This window comes from Seriola aureovittata, chromosome 23 (assembly GCF_021018895.1).
Source record: "Seriola aureovittata isolate HTS-2021-v1 ecotype China chromosome 23, ASM2101889v1, whole genome shotgun sequence".
NCBI lineage: Eukaryota > Metazoa > Chordata > Actinopteri > Carangiformes > Carangidae > Seriola > Seriola aureovittata.
In genome coordinates this window covers 12,787,384-12,806,091 of record NC_079386.1, presented here as the reverse complement: position 1 = coordinate 12,806,091, position 18,708 = coordinate 12,787,384, and the positions used below count along the sequence as shown (strand labels likewise).

The window sequence follows — 18,708 nt, the reverse complement described above, 5'->3', positions numbered from 1 at the left end:
AGTCTTTTAAGTTCATGTCTTTGTGCAGCGATTGCTTCTTCCATGTTCATTTCAGCTTTCTTTGCAGCCAACTGTGCAACGCACTCTGCTCTTTTTGCTGTGATACTTTGCTGGTCTGCAGTTCTGTTGGAATGTTGGCTACGAACAGTAGTCTTAGTCCTTGAAGATCCAAATATTGACTGGGCATATTCTTTGTCAAGAACCAAATGAAGCCTTGCATTTTCTACTTTAGCATCAAATTCCTCCAGCCCCACTTCACTCATGCGCACCTTCATGAGCTCCATCAAGTCTCTAGTTACTGCTGTGCAGGAGTCCATTTTCCTTCTGATCTCAGTGGAAGGGGCTAACTGAGATCTTACATTTTCATATGAGTCTCTCACTTGTGTTTCTAGACATTCAACAGCATCCATCATGTTACACAAGTTTTCATCCGGGCACTCCTCTTTAAGATTAGTACGTGCAGTTTTAACCTGCTCTTTCCATTTTTCATACAGGTTGAGGAATTTCTTCTCTTTTTGAGAAAGCTCTTGTTGCTGTAGCTCTTGCATTTTTGGAGTTAACTTTCTCTCCCGTGAGGATTTTCTGGTTTCTACTGTCTGGGATGTTGTGGGGATAGGCTCAGCCATTGTTACTTTTAGGATTTCTAATTTAGCAAGAATATCACCTATGCGTAACTCTAAGTTTTCCCGTTCATCCTCATTAGTTTGTGACAGTAGCTGATCATTCAAACCCTTTAGTTCCTCTTGAAGGAACTCTATTTGTTCATTAAATTCAGCACTTTCTGATTTTTCCTCATAAACTGACATTGTACTGTATAACACTGTATATCACTAGTCACTGCTATGTTCAAATGAATTCTTAATTACTATGTTTTTAGCAGTGCAATCAGTTCCTATTTCTCAAACAAAACCCATTTGATTAGCTTTTTAAACTCTCAGATCAAAAACACCATTAACATTAACAACCATTAGGCATAACGATAAATCAGGAACAACATTGACTGATGTAACAAAGATAATTCAGTCTCTCAATATTAAACCAGTGTTTTAACGTTCAATGTTTTTGTTAGTTTGTTTGTTTTTAAACAGATTAATGAATTACTGTCTCTAGAAATTATTTTGGTTTTACCCAGTCATTTCTTTCAAACTGTGCAATCCACCAAGAAGCACAGTTGCACTCACACATCTGACGCCGTATGCAGAGCCGCTTTCCCCTGTGTCCTCTGTGCCAGCAATAGTTTACAACAGTCACTGCGCGCTGTGGCCCGTATGGGATATTCGCAGAGCTGTGGTCCACGCTGGAGCTGCCGTCTAACAGCGGAATCGCGGTACTCTTCACCCGGTGACAGGAACGTGTCTCCCGTGATTCAGCACGCCACTTATCTCTTCACTCCTCCGGTCACACGCGGTGCAGGCGATGCTTCTCTCTCTCGTCGCAACGCGCACCGCTCATCACTCGGGACTCTTGGCCTGCTGGCGTTACGTTTTCACTGTAGCTGCACCGGTTCAAGAAATATGGCCACGCATCATACAGATGTCCTTCATGATGTTTTATTCTCTCTCAAGCATCTCTGTCATCAGACACCGTGAAAACTACACACAAAAAAATACAAAAACAACCAAATACACCCGTTAATTGCTTAAACTGAAAACATCAAAGGAACATACAAAAGGTCACTTTTAAACATAAATACCAAATATGAAAAACTAAATAAAAGTACACTACCGTGTGCGCCTCTCCAACCATGCAGAATATTGTCCTCAGTAGCCACGTTTGGCTCTCCTTCAGCACATGTAGGACCTCTCTTTCTTTTCTTTTTTGTAAAAATATCCCACAATGCCCAGGTGTGACCTCTGACCACTTGAAACCCCAAAAGGTTGCGTTCAAGATAATCTTATATTACAGTTTTAACACATTATAATGATTTCAAACTTAAATTTCAAATACATATAAAATAAACACTGAAATGAAATACCTGTCTCTCAGACAGTTACAGTGAGCCTCAGGCATGCAAAACAGAACTCCACCTCGCACCGGGGACAGATAATGTTTTTACATTTTGTTTTGTCATGCTCAATCAGCAAGCCACAGGTGGGACAGGCACGGATGGACGGACAGCCAGTGACATCCTTCACATTCTCAAAGGTGATGTTTGGACAGGTTTTCAATATTTGTAGTGGCTTACTGATGCAATCATCATATGCACAGCGGAATGAATGTGGAGATGGATGTTCCCATTCCCTCAGACACTGCCAGCAGAATTCATAAGTCTTGTTTTTGTCAGCTGTGCACAGTGTGCAGCGGACCCTTAAATTATTGAGGTCAGTCCTCACCACAGATGACTTACAGCTAGGACACTGTTGGTTGAAAAAAACAAAGATAGATTTATTTTATTTCACTTTTCTTTATATGTGAACAACATTATTAACAAAATTCAAAGTTAGTAAATTATTTAATTAAGACACTTACGGTTTTGACGTCCAAGGAATCTTTGGCAACTCTCTGAAACATTTTTTTTTCAAAGTACTCAGTTTCTTCAGTGGTTAGAAGAGCCATTTTACGAACCTCTTCATATGGCCACTCAACATCACAGTCAGTTTGGCCACACACAAATCTGCTCTTTCCCTAAGAGGTTGAAAATAAAACCAGATTCATTAGTTTCATTTTTGAAAAAGAGCAACTTTTTGAGTACTTGCTTTTTACAGTTCTCTCTAATCAATACTGATTTAGAGTTTAAAGAATTTATGGTATAGAAATACTACACATGGGATTTCACATAAATTTTATAGAAATATGTCAATTCATGTGCACAGGTTGGGCCAGTGAATGCTCAGTATAGTCATAGTGTCCATAAATTAGACATTATATAAATTCCATGTTAGTGCATATAAATGTAAGTGTGACTCGGGAGGATTCAGGAGATACAATGTGCTCCAACAATAACAACCAAAAAGCTCATTGTCTATTCTGCAACATGCACATACAGATATTATAGTTGGCTATTTCAGATATTTGCCTGACACTAGGCAAACACACTAACTGTTGAACTGACAGAAATGGCAGTTGACAAAGATCCTTTGCTTGTTCCAGAGCTTTCGACCAAATGAAACACTGACCTTTGCTGATAACATATGACAGGTGCATTCAGACTCAATAGAAACAAGAGCTAGATGTCATGAAGAATTGAGAGTGCACCAAAATGAAGCTCAAGGTGTTCAGGCAGCTGTGGTGAGAGTGCTTACTTAGATTTTTGACAGTTGCATGGCAACATATATCAATCTGTTAGGCTAATGAAAACCATGTGATACAGTTGAAAGATCTGGAGCGAGCAAGTTGAACTTGAGTGAAGACTGTTTTAGCTATTTGAATTTTGTCATGGAGGTGATCATAAAAATTCACTAATACACTACCTTGTCCAATAACCTGCGACACCATTTGGTGAGAGACATGGGAGTGACAGTGTGTCCACAGGACATCCGTGCTCTGAGGGACTTGTAGTCAGTGCACTCAACTATGAGACACAAAACCACAAAAAAGTGTTACTGGTTATTGGCTTTATCATCTTGGTAAATTTTAAGTTAATTGTTGGTTCTTTGGATACTTACAATCCATATCATCATCTCCATCGACAAATTCAAGTGTGGTGTCTGCAGGGTCATAACACTTCTCCTCTTCCGTTGACACACCGCTGCTTCCCTGTCAAGAGAAGAAAAAGGTTCGGTTATCAAATATATTCTCCTTTGTGGAATACCATGTCTTCTTTGTTCAATACTGAAAAGCATTCTCACTGAGCTATCAAAACCTATATGATTCTACATGTTCTACCAGTGGTTCAGAAGCATAAATTTCAATAGTTTCCAAATGGTTGCTCAGTTGTTAAGGTGCAGAATCATAGTTCAGTTATTCAGAATCACTCTGACTATGCTCAGTTGTCAACTTTTTGCTGCTTGGCTGTTGAGAACAACACCTCGGAGCCTATCTCAACTCGGTGCCTTCACGCTCTCCCATGAAAACAACAACAAATGAGCTTCAACGGTCAAATGATCACAGGTTTCATTCACCTTTCAAGTCACATGATTTTCTTTTGGCCTAGATGACCATTTTGTTTTTTAAAATCTCAAATCATAAACACCTTTGATTAAAGTTTTGGTTTCAGTTGGATCATTTGCACCTGAACAACACACCCCACACAATCCTCTGAGTCTCACTGTACAGTCTCACTGGCAAAAGGGCAATCCAGCTGAAAATAAGTGGACCCAGAGGAGAGGAGATCATCGATCTGTGTGATGTGGGCAAATGAATGCTCAGTATAGTCATAGTGTCCATAAATTAGACATTATATAAATTCCATGTTAGTACATATAAATGTAAGTGTGACTCGGGAGGATTCAGGAGATACAATGTGCTCCAACAATAACAATCAAAAAGCTCATTGTCAGTCTATTCTGCAACATGCACATACAGATATTATAGTTGGCTATTTCAGATATTTGCCTGACACTAGGTAAACACACTAATTGTTGAACTGACAGAAATGGCAGTTCCAGAGCTTTCGACCAAATGAGACACTGACCTTTGCTGATAACATATGACAGGTGCATTCAGACTCAATAGAAACAAGAGCTAGATGTCATGAAGAATTGAGAGTGCACCAAAATGAAGCTCAAGGTGTTCAGGCAGCTGTGGTGAGAGTGCTTACTTAGATTTTTGACAGTTGCATGGCAACATATCAATCTGTTAGGCTAATGAAAACCATGTGATACAGTTGAAAGATCTGGAGCGAGCAAGTTGAACTTGAGTGAAGACTGTTTTAGCTATTTGAATTTTGTCATGGAGGTGATCATAAAAATCCACTAATACACTACCTTGTCCAATAACCTGCGAAACCAGTTGGTGGGAGACATGGGAGTGACAGTGTGTCCACAGGACATCCGTGCTCTGAGGGACTTGTAGTCAGTGCACTCAACTATGAGACACAAAACCACAAAAAAGTGTTACTGGTTATTAGCTATAGCTGTAATAATACAATAGTGCACAAAATCATTTGGTAAATTTGAAACTAGTTGGTCTCTTCGGATACTTACAATTAATTTCATCATCTGCATCGAAAAATTCAAGTGTGGTGTCTGCAGGGTCATAACACTCCTCTATATGTATAGTCCTTTGTAGAATAGCATGACATCTGCGTTCAATTCTGAAAAAGCATTCTCAATGAGTTATCAAATATACCTGTATACGATTCTGCATGTTCTGCCAGTAGTTCAGAAGCATACCTTGTAGTTTCCAAAAGGTTTCTCAATTCTTCAACTGTCAAATCATAGTTCAACTCTTCAGAATTGTCAAAAGTTGTCAAATTTGTTCCGCTTGGTTGTTGAGAACAACTCTGTCCCTGTGCAGCTGACAAACCGCTGTTCAGATCTCCAGTATCACTCGTACTTTGCCAGGAGCCCATCTCGACCCGGTGCCTTCACGCTCTCCGACGAAAAAACTGAGCTGCAATGATCATTGGTTTTATTTACTGTTCAAGTCACGTGATTTTCCTTTGGCCTAGATGACGCATTTTGTTTTTCAAATCACAAATCATAAACACTTTGGATCAAAGTTTTGGTTTCACACACCCCACACAGTCCTCTGAGTCTCACTGTGCAGTCTCAGTCTCAGTGGCAAAATGACAGTCCAGCTGAAAGTAAATGGACCCAGAGGAGAGGAGAAGATCATCGATCTGTGCAGCACTCAAGAGCAGCTGGGGAAGATCGAAGTAGGGTACCTGAAAAAGAAGATTGTTGAAGAACTACATATAAGTATGTTTAACTTCTTTCCTCTTTATTGTGTAGAATTACGTATTTACATGTGATGATAATGTAATTAGCTACAGAAGCGACAGTTTCTAATCCAATGGTAGATCATTTAGACCATTTTTCTATCATTAAAATTAAGTGATATTGAATAAAAATGTTTTTATCACTTCATCAGCTGTTAGCCTATTAAAGACTAAATAAGGACGACATTAAACCTACAAACACAATAAATAAGAAAAAATGACCTAAATAATTAAACAAATCAAAAAACGGGAATTGAAATACTCTGGAATGTTATTCTCATAAATAATTTGCCTAATAACATATCAAAAAACACAGAAAGCTTTCGATTGAACGCTGTGAGGAATTCGTCGATAGGTTACAGTATGTGATGGATAAAGGACTTAGAGTTACAAATAATTGTAATAATAAAAAAAATAAAACAACGAGAAGTTCGTGCCTATGCATCTATTCATGAGGCAAAAGTCCTTGAAGACACAAGACAAACAAAAAACTTTCTCTGTTAGCCCCATAGCGAGCAAACCCTGATTCTTTACTTCTTTTTAGCTGGTGAATTCCGGATGATCTTTGGAATCAAGAAGCTGGAGGAATCAGACCTGCTGTTGTCCTATGGGATCAGGCACATGTCCACCATTCATACAGTGCTGATGCTCCCAGGAGGTGACGGATGTGGACAAGACTCCGAAGAACAAACCAACAGACTCTAAACTACACTGCACACTAAACTACAATTAGACCAATAATACATTATTATGTCCTTTTGTAATTATAAGAAACAGCTTATCAGACTGCAGGACCCAACTGTGTTGTACAATCACTTCAATGAGTGATTTGTCATTACTAAATGTAAAGTAGTCACCTGACAAGATAAGCAGCATTGTTGTGAGTACCTGATATTTTTGCTTCAAAACAAGGACTAAATTATGTTTTCCCAGTAAGAATAATTCAGAGTAATTAATGAGGCATGGGTTTCCTATAGGTTTGGTGTTATGTTTGGTGGGATGGTCAAAATCATATGCTTACTTGTCTGTCTCTTTTCTCATTCATATGCACATATGTATGTACATTCTCACATAAAGATAAGAAAATAAACGTATAAAAACCTGTAGGTGGTGTACTACTCTGTTTGAACCAACTATCTGCTGTTATCCATGTTCAGTTCTGAGTTTCTGTAGCTCTGCTCCCTAATTTTGTTGATTTTGGCAACACAACAAAAGAATTTAGTGACAGAACCACAACAATTCTCAAACCCATCTTTAAATCATATCAAAAGATGTGTATCATTTTTCAATCGGCTCTTGAACTTATGGCAAAGTCTATGATATCAGAGCTCACCTGAGAGTCTGCCGCTCACCTGTCTGTGTCTGAGTTGCTCAGGCTGCTGCTGACAGGATTTTCAAAATAAAATCATGCCTGACATTAACAAACATATCAATTGGACAAGCTGTGGCTAATTTACTTTTACTATTTTTTACTATGAATAATATTCATGTTTTAATGGGCCGTCTCCAGCAAGAACTCTGCTCTTGATCCACTAATGGAAAGGGAGAGGAGGGCATTAATTGGACTTGAAGTACCTGCTGTTGCTGCTTAATCATTATTTAATTACATGACCTTGTATATCAGGAACAAATGGGTTAACCAACCCGAAAAGATCTATGTTGAGTCAAATGTTGATGTTGAATCATGTGTGAGCTATGTGAAAAATAAATTATGTTCATATTGGGTGACAATGGACAAAGACAAAGATCTGGGAGAGGCAACTAAAATAATTTTTTTTTGCAAACTCACAGCTGATGAGATAAGTGCTGGAATTTTAGGTGAGATTTCATTTGATTTTAGCCAAAATGGCTAAAATCTAAATCAGGGTATGCAATATATCTTACATAAACTTTCCCTTTTGGAGTTGATTGGCAAATATTTCAATATTTGTAAATTCTTTTTTCATAGTTTGCATAGTGTCATATGATGCAGAAAGACCTGAGCTGATGGGAAAAGGCACTGACATAAATGTAGTTAGACTGCATTCTGTCACGGGGTGGAATTATTTTTATGACCATGTAGGTCTACTGTGTTCATTGTGTTGTGGGTTGGGTGGGTGAGTTGGTATTTACTTCAGTTTTGCTTTCTGTACCTTATTATAGAGAAAAGGCCTCAATATACAGAATTTATTGAATAACATTAGAAAGTTTGTGAGAGAAGAAGATTTAGTTGCAATGTGGACAAACCCTCGGGCCTTATAAAAAACGGAAATCATTTTATAGCCGATGTTAATGATTCTATTATTGATATCCAATTACGTTTTATTTAGTTTAGTTTATTTTATTTAAATTTCGACACTTTCTTGCAGGTTCCTAAACATATAATTGTGCTACTTTCATATTCCCTGTCATTTACCCGGGTAGGCTCATAACGTGACGTAGACTGCTTGTCAACAAAAGTTTGAGAGTGAAACCAATCCATCACTTAACCTCACTGATCTTATTGTGTGATGACCAACCATCGCGTAAGTATCACCAGATTTTATTTCTCTGATCAGGGGTTTTCAACTAAAATTTTCTTCTCTATAATATATCATGCAATGTAATTCTTAAGAAGCATTTTGTTACGATTCTTTGTGTAGTTCTTATTTTCAGATTGATGTGAACCGTCTTCCCCATTAGGCTGCTTCAGCAGTGGTCGCAGAAATGACTGCTGGGGTGCAGCGACAAAACAGAAATCTTTAAACGCAGTTGTCATACCTTGCTGAGTCTCTCATTCTTCCTCTTTGCTTTTTCCACGGCACAGAGTGGCTAATTATCCTAAAATATTGAGACTTTTAAATTTGTGGCGATACAAACCTACTTGCAGTGCTTTTGGGAAATGAACACACATAATCCTTATCAGGTTTTTACTGGACTGGGGCATTTAAATATTTAAATTGTTTACCGTGCGTGATCCTCTGGCAGACAGTAGTGTATACGATAACGGTAGAGCTACACCAACAACACTGATTTATAATCGGATCTAGTCTGTAGTATGCATATAGCATTCAATAAAAATACACTGTCAATAGGGAGATTTACAGTGATTAAATGACACTTCATTGTTTTTTATCAGATAAACTCGAGAGATTAGATTAAAAAAAGAGCCAGACCAGCAAAGCAGTAAAATTCAAGCAATAAAACATGCAAACACTTCTTAGTGTTAGTGATGCAGAAATATATTGTCAACGACTAAATGTTCCCTGTGTTGCCACGTCCCTGTACATCTAGCAGAGCTGAAGAGTCAGTATATGGACGGATGGCGCCATCTCTCTGGCTAGATTACATGCCACGAGACCTTAGGTGTGGCTGCCAATTGCAGTGTTTGCATTGTATCATTTCAGTGTCACAGCCCATGACCTTAGGATCACTGATCTAGCAGTGAAAACAACAATTAGAGTGGAGTTTCTTTCATACGAATGTTCAGAATGTACCACATTTATTGCAGCCAATGCATGCTGGGACAGGCTCTGGCCCCGGGAGGTGTTTAGACAATGGATGGTAAATGGGTGGATGAATGTTTAAGAAAATCAGACTTATAAAGTTATTTCCGTGTATATTATTATATATTATAGTTTTGCTTATTCATTTGCATATTGATCTCAATTAATATAGGCTTATCAGTTATTGTAATTGGCGTAATGTCAATGTGTTTCTCTTTCTTTTAATTACTGACTGACAGAAACCTCATTACGGCCTTGAGAGTCAAGGAGCCACTTTATCTCAACAGTATCCTGCAAGTTCTCTCCATGATGCCTGAGATCCATAACAGGTTTGAAATAATGCTTTATGTATAGCAAATGATCTCTTTAGGGAGGCTGTTCAACAGTCTATGAGCTCTGACTATGAAAATTTAGGTCTCGCATTGTAAAGGCTATTTTCTGGAAAATATTATGCTATTGAACATGAGGCACAACAACCTGCACTCCTTCGAGGTATACAAAGACTACACCAGTATAAAGTCATTTTAGATACATTTGGTTCAAATTTATTCTTGTTCAATAAAGGACCATAATGTTAAACACTTCCACAAAATAATTCAAGGTTCGTAAGACTTCATTATTTATCACTTTTAACGTTCACTTTCTGTATTTCATTCCAAATATTTGACAATGAATTTTTGGTTTAGGCTGGAGAATTCTGATGCAAGAAAGAACGGATGTTCTGCAAGTCTCATGAAAGTATTTGGTAAGTAATGCTCACCACTCTAAAATGTAAAAAGTAAGTTATCAATTTAATATCAACAAATCTTGCTAAATAAATGAAAGAATATCTCCTCCACTTCAAACCCACAGAACGTACCAAGTTATGTGGATGGAATTATTTACTTTGCAACCCTGAGTGAAATATATATATATAGAGCAACAGGAACATGTGGAAACAGAAACAGTAATCACCCTATTATGACATAAAAACCAGAATCAACAAGTTAGAAGAATTGAATGAAATGAAGGAAGATAATGCTCCTTTAAATTTTATTCTGTGCTCAAATGTAAAAACAGCTAAAGAGAAATCATTACTGTCTAATAGATAATTCTAAAATTTTGATTTATTCTGATGTTGGTTTTGTGCAATAAGGGACCAGTTCAGTTGTGATAATAATTTATTCTTGTTGAACATCAGGTACCACATCTGCTGCACAATATACAAGACATGTGGAGGACTCACATAAGTATTAATTCTTCTCTCTGAGATGTAACTGGTCTGGTTGCAAACCTGAATAAAAGGGATTGGTTGATGGTATAACCCTAATATAAATATAATTGGCCTGTATTTTGCTTCATAATGTATTTGGAGATCAAATTTGATAAAAATGTAATATTTTACCTTTTATGAAGACCTAAGAATATAAACTAATAAAGAATAAAGTAAGAACATGGTTAGGACTTCTTTATATTTTGCAGCAGTAATGTCTCAATATGAAATAAATAATGTGGAGAGAATCAATATGTCTTTAAGAAAGTGCACTGATGAGCCACATAATTATGTCATGGTTCATTTCAAGAGTTTTTTTATTCAGTCCACTAAATAAATGGAGACGGTGTAATGACACTGATTTTCTTTCTTAAGATACTAAATCACAGAGATGTCATTACGGCCTGAGGAATCAAGGAGCCACATGTTACCTCAACAGTGTCCTGCAAGTTCTCTTCATGACACCTGAGATCCACGACAGGTTTGAAATAATGCTGCTTAAAGAGCAATTTTAATTTAAATGAAATATAATGTAATATATATGAATAAATAAACTCCCCCCTTTCAGATTGGATCAAAGTTGCCAGACAGATTTGGAGCTGAGAAATGTTTTTACAGATCTGAAGAAAAAAACATGTGGAACAGAAGCTATCACATCAAGGCTTGGGATTACAAATGGTAAGAGGCATACAGGTAAAAACCAATGAGCAATGAATAGCAAAGTTACATATCTGTGTTAAATTAAGACATTTCAACTAAATCAATATATTATATTCTGTTTAATATATCCTTTTGCAGTTTCTGAACAAGGTGATGCAGCTGAATGCTTGGAGCTGATTTTGCATAAGGTCAGCCCACAAGTCTCTGAGGTGAGCGCGAATATAATCTACAATATGTACAGGGGAAATAAAACAGAATGATGTGTGGTGATAGCCTTTTTCTGTTTTTCTAAGGTTTTCCAAGCGAAGTTGACAAACACAACAAAGTGCACTGAAGGTCACATCATCAACGAAGAGACAAATCCATTCTGGACTCTTCCGCTGTCACTAAAAGATACTAATGATACAACCTACCATGTGGTAAGCAGCAGCCAAAGTCAAGAGGTCTAGTTTGGTGTTATCATGATGACATGACTTTAATAATCCAATTTATTAAATCTGTGTTTTCACAGGAAGAAGGCTTCAACAACATTTTCCAGTCAAAATCATATAGTGGAGACAACATGGTGTACTGCAACGAATGTAAAAAGAAAACAGATGCAACAAGCGTGAGCACTGGAATAAAGTTCAAAAGATAACTATAGGCTAGACCGGTCACATTTTATACTTGAAACTAATGAACTTTTTATATTTGTTTGCAATACTGAATGTTAGTTATACTCTCTAATAATCTCTCTTGTGTTACTTAGGGATGTGAGATGGAACAATGCCCTCAGATTTTGACTCTACTCCTCAAGAGATTTGACTTTGACTACAACACCATGTCAGATGTCAAATCAACCCGCTGTGTGGAAGTGCCACACACGTTACAAGTAAAGGCAAGGGCAAGGAGAAGTAACTTAACTCATAAATATTAATGGTGAACTATTAATTTGCTACACCAATCTACCACACCAAAATGTTCCACAGAAAACCACAAATATATAGATAAAATAATATAATGAGCACAACAGTCAAAAATGGTTTGCTTGTTGAACAAGGCATCACTAGCTGCATCTGATGACATGAACCTCTGTAAATAAATCAATTTACTTATATTTGTAAACACACACACGAATATATACACAGACCTGAAAATGGTTGCTTTTAAGATCTTTTTATATACCTGATTCTTTGTTGCAGAACAAGGAGTACAAACTGTATGGGATGGTGAATCACATGGGCAGTCTGAGTGGTGGACATTACACAGCTACCATCCTGTCCAGTGAGGATGAAAACTGGTTTGAGTTTAATGACTCTCATGTCCAAAAGGTGAGAATGAATTTAGCAGCATGCAACCAAAAATGTAAACAAAAAAACAAACAAACATTAAATTTAAATTTGGTGAAATTTTCCTCTTGTTTTTGCTGAACGGTGCAGGTTAAAGAGCAACCATTTGCAAACCACAGGCCTTACACGTATGTTTAGTCAAATATATTTAGTAAAATTTGAGATATATTCTATCTTTTTTGTAACAAAATAACAAAATTCTTACTGTTTATCAGATCAGCGACTGTATATCTTCTCACATACAGAGGTAGGATTTCTAAAATACACAAAGAAATGATAAGAGCTATGGGTGTGATATTAGCAGATCATTGCCAAATACAATATTTTTTCTTCACTTCAAAGCCGTGGAGTCTCATGGGCCCAGTGAAACCAATTCAGAAGCTCTGACAGACAATATCCTGCAAAAACAAAGTGAAAACAGTAATCTGGATGAACTGCGGCGAGACGATGTGGAATACATAGGAAAAGTAGAAGAAAGGGACACTGATGATAAAAAGAAGAGAAAGATGACCCATAGTGACGACACCAAGCAACAGATGGAAAGAAAATGTAAGGAGGCTATTGAACAAAATCAGTTAGATTCATCTTGTATGGATCATGATGTCTGTACAAAACATCATTGTAGTCTGTGAAATGGTGTTGAGATATTTTTGGACCAAAGTGGTTGACTGAGTTACCTAAATTACTTTCTCCAGAGCCACGCACTTACATCGCTATTAAACAAAACCGCCAAACCATATTTGAAATCCTAGGAAAGTTAAAGTATCTTCTTCAAAAGGGACACTACTTGCTTGTATGTTGACATTTATAACTTGTTCCAGGAAGTTTGTAATGAAATTGAAAATATTTTGCCTTGCTGATATCGATATTGGTAAACATTATTGCTGAATATATTCCACTTCAAATCCACAGTGCCTGTTGAGACTGTTTTAGAAAATCGGACAAACGAGGAGAAAGAACACCCGGATGAAACTACTGGTGACAAAGGAAACAGAGATATTGGACAGAGAGAAAAGGATGACGGACAGATGAGAATGGACTTGACTACCGATGATGCAGGAAATGTAAAGACGGACACATCAGAAGAAGAAACAAACCTTCAGGCTGCAGAAGTGGACGGTAATAAAGAAATATATAAAGACAAACATAACAGTAGGAAAAACAGGTCTTCAGGCTGGAGAGGAGGGTAATGTAGAGAGTGAAGAGGAGGACAAAACAGGAGAAGAAACAGGTCTTCAGGTTGGACGAGAACAGGGTAATGCAGAAAGTGCAGAGGACAAAACAGTAGGAGAAACAGTTGTTAAAGCCAGAGGAGAGGAGGGTAATGCAGAAAGTACAAAGAAAGACAAAACAGTAGGAGATCAACGTCTTCAAGCTGGAGGAGAGGAGGGAAATGCAGAAAGTATTGAGGAGGACAAAACAGTAGAAGAAACAAGTCATGACATAAATGTGAAAACTGGTGTAAACTGTGGAACCAAAAAGAAGTCAATATGAAGAGACACAGGAAAATCTGTGCATAAGTAAGAACAGTACACAGTTAAGCGTCGCACAAACAGACACAAATGACAAGTTGGAAGACTTGAGTAAAATTAAATATGATTCTTCTTCAAATCCTGGAGTAAAGATGCCATAATCCAACCTGCATATGGAGTCAGATTAAAAAGATGTAATAAAGCAGGTCATTTGGAGGAGACGGTTATTGACCACCTGGTGGATACAAAACATAAGTCATTAATAAAAAGCTAATGATGGCCTAAATTATCAACTAGGAAAATAGGTACGATGATAGTTTAGGTTCTGAGTTTGGCTTTGCTTAAAATGGATCTCATTTAATCTTATTATGAGCATTAGGGGGCTTTTTAACAACTATCCATTTTACTTTCTACTGCCTTATGTTATTCAACCAAAGGTTTTATGTTTTCTCATTCTTGGAAAAGCATTAGTTTTGCTGGACAATCTGCTGCACAAAGGACAGAATATATGGAGCAATCAAATTAATTACTCTATTCTCTGTGATGTGATAATTGAGGGGAAAATATGAATATAAGGCCAAATGAATATTTTGTTCATTTATGACTTATGTATCCATTGTGACCAATTTAGAAAATCGTTCAGATGAAGCTGAAGAACAAGAGGGTGAAGAACTGGAAAGAGACGAGGTGGAACACAGAAGACAAGTAGGAGAAGTGGACACTGATAATAAAGAAAAAAGAAATCTTTGTGGCTTACTTTTCCTGGCCAGAATTCTCTGTGAGCTGACCATAGTACATCAAGGATCAATTTCACAAGCTGACATCATATGTTTTGTCATTGTTTCTGGCTGTTTTTATTATTATCATTATCATTATTTTGTGACACTTTTTTTGATAACAGCTCTTAAAAAATTCTAACAGACTCAATACAAGAGGGAGGAGGTGGTGGGTGGGGCTCTCATTTAGTACTTATTCTTACACAGAAGCACTAATCCGCTCAACAACTTGATGTCAGAGTAATCAAGAATATGATTATATTATGATTTTTCTTCATCCTGTTAGATTTTGTCTTCCTTCCATTAAACAAGATGAAAACTATGTGATTAACTATCATGTGATAAGATAAAGTGCTTGTAAATGTTTATATGATTGTTCAGTATTAAATGTTGAATAAAAAGATCACATCACTATTAAAAGTCATAAATTATACACCTCAAAACTGGGGGCATTGGGGTTTTATTTTTTATTTCATTTTAATGGACAGTCTCTCATTTTATAGATACTGATACATATCAGCCATGTTTGGATGAATCTGAATTATGAACCCACATTTAAGAAATCCAGTATTATTTTTTACAATAGCTTTATTTCTCACATTTCACATTTTTGAATTTCAAGGACATTTTACGAGGTAAATTTTGCCGCATTGCACTAAAAAATGAGCCATGACACAAAAGCACTTATAACTGTATATGACATTTTCTGTCGGCACAAAACTTGTCTAGAGCGAGCTCTGCGTAAATGTAAAGAAAAAGAAAAGGCACAAAAAGAAGAACGTAAAGGTATGATGATGATGAAGTTAGTAAATATATTCTTAGATGATCTTTTGTGAAAGAAAAATAATGTTTTTGTAGATATGAAAATGACCTAACATTATAAATGATCTAAATACAGTCTAATAAAACACCTTTAATCGATACTGACCCTTCTTGTCATGTGCAGTTTAATATCTGACCAGAAGGGGGCAGAGTAGGGTCACAAGTAAAAATGATCTTCCATGTCCGTTGGTACAACATATGTATATCGTAAATAGAATAGAATCATCCTGCTTTTATTGTTGATTTCTCATTATTCATATTTTCTTTTAAATATCTAGTATTGCTTATTTGCCCATTAAGTAAAGACAGACCATTTTTTGTTTTCATTTTCTCTTCCAGGCAGGGATCGAGGTCTGTCTGGGAGCCACACCACTGGGACAGATTTTGTATGGTGAACTGGTCTGGCAGCATTCACGCTTTAGTTTCAGGCAGATGAAACAGAACTGCACGCCGCAGCGAGGACAGTTAATATTTTTGCAGTATTGCTGGTTATGTTCCACCCTTATGCCACATGTAGGGCAGGCTCGGACGGAGGGGCAGGCGGTGGCGCCCTCCACCTCCGGCAGACTGATGGTCTTGCACGTCTGCAGGAGTTCCAAGTCCCTGTTGGTGCAGCCGTCGTTGTCGCAGCGGTCAGATCGAGGGCCGTGACCTTTCCACCGCTTCTGACACTGCCAGCAGAACTGGTAGGCCTTCTTCTGATCGGCCGTACATATGGTGCACGTCACACACAGGTTGGACAGGTCCCTCCTCTCCACACATGTTTTGCACTGCGGGCACTGATGTAGAAAAACACAACAATGAAAATTACTTCACTTGATTTTGTTGTAAATTTCTGAATCAAAGAAAATCCAATGAGACGTCACTTACTGGCTGAACCTCATAGTACTCTGCAGCAGCCAGATGGGCCATGGTCTCTTCAAAGTGCTGCATTTCCTCAACAGACAAATCAGCCAGTCTGCGCACTTCCTCGTACGACCACAGTTTGTTGCACAGTTTGGTGCCCTCTACCACTGCAGGGCATCTGAATTTGTATTTCCCCTTCAAACAACAAAGAGAAGATTCCAGTTTAGGATTTTAGAAAAAACCGGAAGAGATTTGCTGATGGGTGTTTGATGTAAATATAATGGTGTTTCAAGAAACGTTTCTTTAAGGTTAAAGGATAAACCCCTGAAATTAAAGTTATGATCTTCTCCATGATCTCCAACTGTACATCTATAAATACGATAAATTAACTACTCCCACTCTCTGAGAGCGCTTGGGATTATTATACTTAGATATTAATATTTCCAGCAAGAAAGAGGACGATTTCAAACATTGATCCAGTCTCCTGCTCTCTCCCTCTCATCGGACGAATAGTAAAAAATAAAATTTACTGACAAAAAAAGAGTTTTCAAGATATAAGATACCTCATCCAACTGGCTGCTACACCACAGTGTTAGAGATTCAGGGGTGACCGCGTGGCCGCAGGACATCTCTGCTCTGAGGCCGCCGTCACCATCTTCTGAAGCTGAAGAGCACAACAACAACTATATTAGCGACTGGAAGAACTCTGAATTTATGAAATCCAACAGCTCATACAATGACACTTAAGTTTGATAATCAGTAGTCCTTATTTGTTGCACTTTTCTGTGCACGTGCTCAGCGAGAAAGGAAATGAATCTTACACACTGGGTCCAAGTCGTCCCTCCTGTCGACAAACTTCAGCGTGGTATCGAGTGGGTCGTATTTCTTCTCCACCTGCTCCTGCCTCAGAGAACTCATTTTGATTCTCCTTAGTGGAATAAACAAATGGCAAATACTGAAAGGTTTACAGATTTAATGTGAGAACAATGTTCATGGTTCATTTAAGCCGACATTTGTAAACATTTATGTTACACACAGTTATGTAGGCTATGCTGAATTAGCTGTTGGAAGTTCCTGTTTGCAGTGTACCCATGGGGTGTACAGACAGCTATCACTGGATACCTTTGATACTGAAGGAAACTTAAAAACCTGATGATTCCTGCTCAGGTTCTGGAGTTAACTGGAGCATCATGTTTGATTTATGATTTCTATGTGGATTTATTGGTGATGCACATCTGTAATGATGATATCTTCAGAGAAGTACAGGCCACACAGAATCTAAAAATACATGTATCATGTCAGTGTGTTCAGATTTGACTTGGTTAACATGCAGTTGGAGATTAGTTGTTTGAAAAACCTCCAGCCTGATGTATTGGAGATATGATGTTGAAAAAAAACAAACATCCGGGTTAACGACATATTTTATCACATGACTGAGCTGATGTCAGCACACCTGACTCACTCACCTGCCGGGAATTTTCAGTGAACAACTTAACTTGATGTTAGAGTAGGGTTGAGAACATGTTCATGTTTGCCCATCTGTTTGTAGTCTAATCAAGAAAATATTCAGGAAGAGGCCAATAATTTTTTCTTTATTAGACCTCAGCCTCTACATGCGCGAGTTACACCGTTGACATTTGATTTCATGTCACTAATTTTGTTCTCCTTTGCAGAGCATAAACCACACACACACACACACACACACACACACACACACACACACACACACACACACACACACACACACACACAGGCATTGAAAGAAATCCTAAAAGAAACAAAATGTCTAATCTATGGGTCTCCCTCAAACACTCAGCCTATACCCCCTTAGCCATTAGATTTTGATCTAACAATAAAGTTTAATAAAGTTTTAACCATTTAATGTGTCAAGTAATACACACGAAGTATGAGCTTGATACGTCAGTAAATCCTTATCTCTCACTCAACGTTTATATTATTTTATTTTGAAGGCGACATGACACCCAGTGAATGGATGAAACCTCCCTAAAACTTTATAGCCTGATGTTACACATTAAAACTACATTAATAAAAGAAAAAGGATGAATTGAATAGATTGTTTTGTCTTACCTTGATGTGAAAGTTCGTCTCTCTGTTGTTGTTGTTTTTTTTAAGGACTTCCCCTTTATTTTGAACAGGAAGTGTCGCACCCGCGCCTGAAACTACACGAAGTCTGGAGGATTATTTCAACACTCAATACTTCTGGAAGAAATGTCCAGGGTTTGTATGTAGTTTAAGCTGAGAGTCCT

At 37.6% G+C, this 18,708-nt stretch overlaps 3 protein-coding genes across 7 annotated transcripts; 1 reads left to right on the top strand and 2 right to left on the bottom strand.

The window, feature by feature from the left end:
• Window positions 1–1,982: 1,982 nt before the first annotated feature.
• Window positions 1,983–5,452, bottom strand: LOC130164883 (uncharacterized). Its single transcript, XM_056369876.1, has 7 exons — window positions 5,274–5,452; window positions 5,085–5,194; window positions 4,866–4,966; window positions 3,606–3,696; window positions 3,411–3,511; window positions 2,470–2,625; window positions 1,983–2,357 (listed from the first exon to the last, which is right to left on the bottom strand). Exons 1-7 carry the CDS (start codon window positions 5,450–5,452, stop codon window positions 1,983–1,985), a joined length of 1,113 nt encoding a protein of 370 aa, XP_056225851.1.
• Window positions 5,453–9,747: 4,295 nt separating this feature from the next.
• Window positions 9,748–15,151, top strand: LOC130164882 (ubiquitin carboxyl-terminal hydrolase 47-like). The gene is made up of 11 exons (XM_056369875.1): window positions 9,748–9,796; window positions 11,336–11,406; window positions 11,491–11,616; window positions 11,709–11,804; window positions 11,946–12,074; window positions 12,379–12,507; window positions 12,616–12,653; window positions 12,741–12,772; window positions 12,868–13,074; window positions 13,438–13,644; window positions 14,629–15,151. The coding sequence occupies exons 1-11, from the start codon at window positions 9,748–9,750 to the stop codon at window positions 14,913–14,915; spliced, it is 1,371 nt and encodes a 456-aa protein (XP_056225850.1). The 3' UTR covers window positions 14,916–15,151.
• Window positions 15,152–15,343: 192 nt separating this feature from the next.
• LOC130164643 (E3 ubiquitin-protein ligase RNF19A-like) lies at window positions 15,344–18,665 on the bottom strand. 5 transcript variants are annotated; one of them, XM_056369507.1, is made up of 6 exons: window positions 18,530–18,660; window positions 17,564–17,719; window positions 17,263–17,369; window positions 17,005–17,105; window positions 16,466–16,636; window positions 15,344–16,374 (listed from the first exon to the last, which is right to left on the bottom strand). In XM_056369507.1, the coding sequence occupies exons 3-6, from the start codon at window positions 17,357–17,359 to the stop codon at window positions 15,919–15,921; spliced, it is 825 nt and encodes a 274-aa protein (XP_056225482.1). In that variant the 5' UTR covers window positions 17,360–17,369; window positions 17,564–17,719; window positions 18,530–18,660; the 3' UTR covers window positions 15,344–15,918. The 5 variants fall into 5 exon arrangements, with proteins under 5 accessions (XP_056225482.1, XP_056225484.1, XP_056225481.1 ...); XM_056369509.1 differs by having other exon boundaries at window positions 17,263–17,366; XM_056369506.1 differs by having other exon boundaries at window positions 17,591–17,719.
• Window positions 18,666–18,708: the final 43 nt, after the last annotated feature.

Coding starts and splice junctions, on each gene's coding strand:
- LOC130164643 (XM_056369505.1), bottom strand. CDS start 17,359: ATGAGTTCTCTGAGGCAGGAGCAGGTGGAGAAGAAATACGACCCACTC. Junction 17,106..17,262: donor GGACGACTTGGACCCAGTGT/GTAAGATTCATT, acceptor TGTGCTCTTCAG/CTTCAGAAGATGGTGACGGC. Junction 16,637..17,004: donor GTAGCAGCCAGTTGGATGAG/GTATCTTATATC, acceptor TGTTGTTTGAAG/GGGAAATACAAATTCAGATG.
- LOC130164882 (XM_056369875.1), top strand. CDS start 9,748: ATGAGGCACAACAACCTGCACTCCTTCGAGGTATACAAAGACTACACC. Junction 12,075..12,378: donor CACACACGTTACAAGTAAAG/GCAAGGGCAAGG, acceptor TCTTTGTTGCAG/AACAAGGAGTACAAACTGTA. Junction 12,773..12,867: donor ATATCTTCTCACATACAGAG/GTAGGATTTCTA, acceptor TTCACTTCAAAG/CCGTGGAGTCTCATGGGCCC.
- LOC130164883 (XM_056369876.1), bottom strand. CDS start 5,452: ATGGGCTCCTGGCAAAGTACGAGTGATACTGGAGATCTGAACAGCGGT. Junction 3,697..4,865: donor TTCGCAGGTTATTGGACAAG/GTAGTGTATTAG, acceptor TTCTCTTGACAG/GGAAGCAGCGGTGTGTCAAC. Junction 2,626..3,410: donor GTCGCAGGTTATTGGACAAG/GTAGTGTATTAG, acceptor TCAACCTCTTAG/GGAAAGAGCAGATTTGTGTG.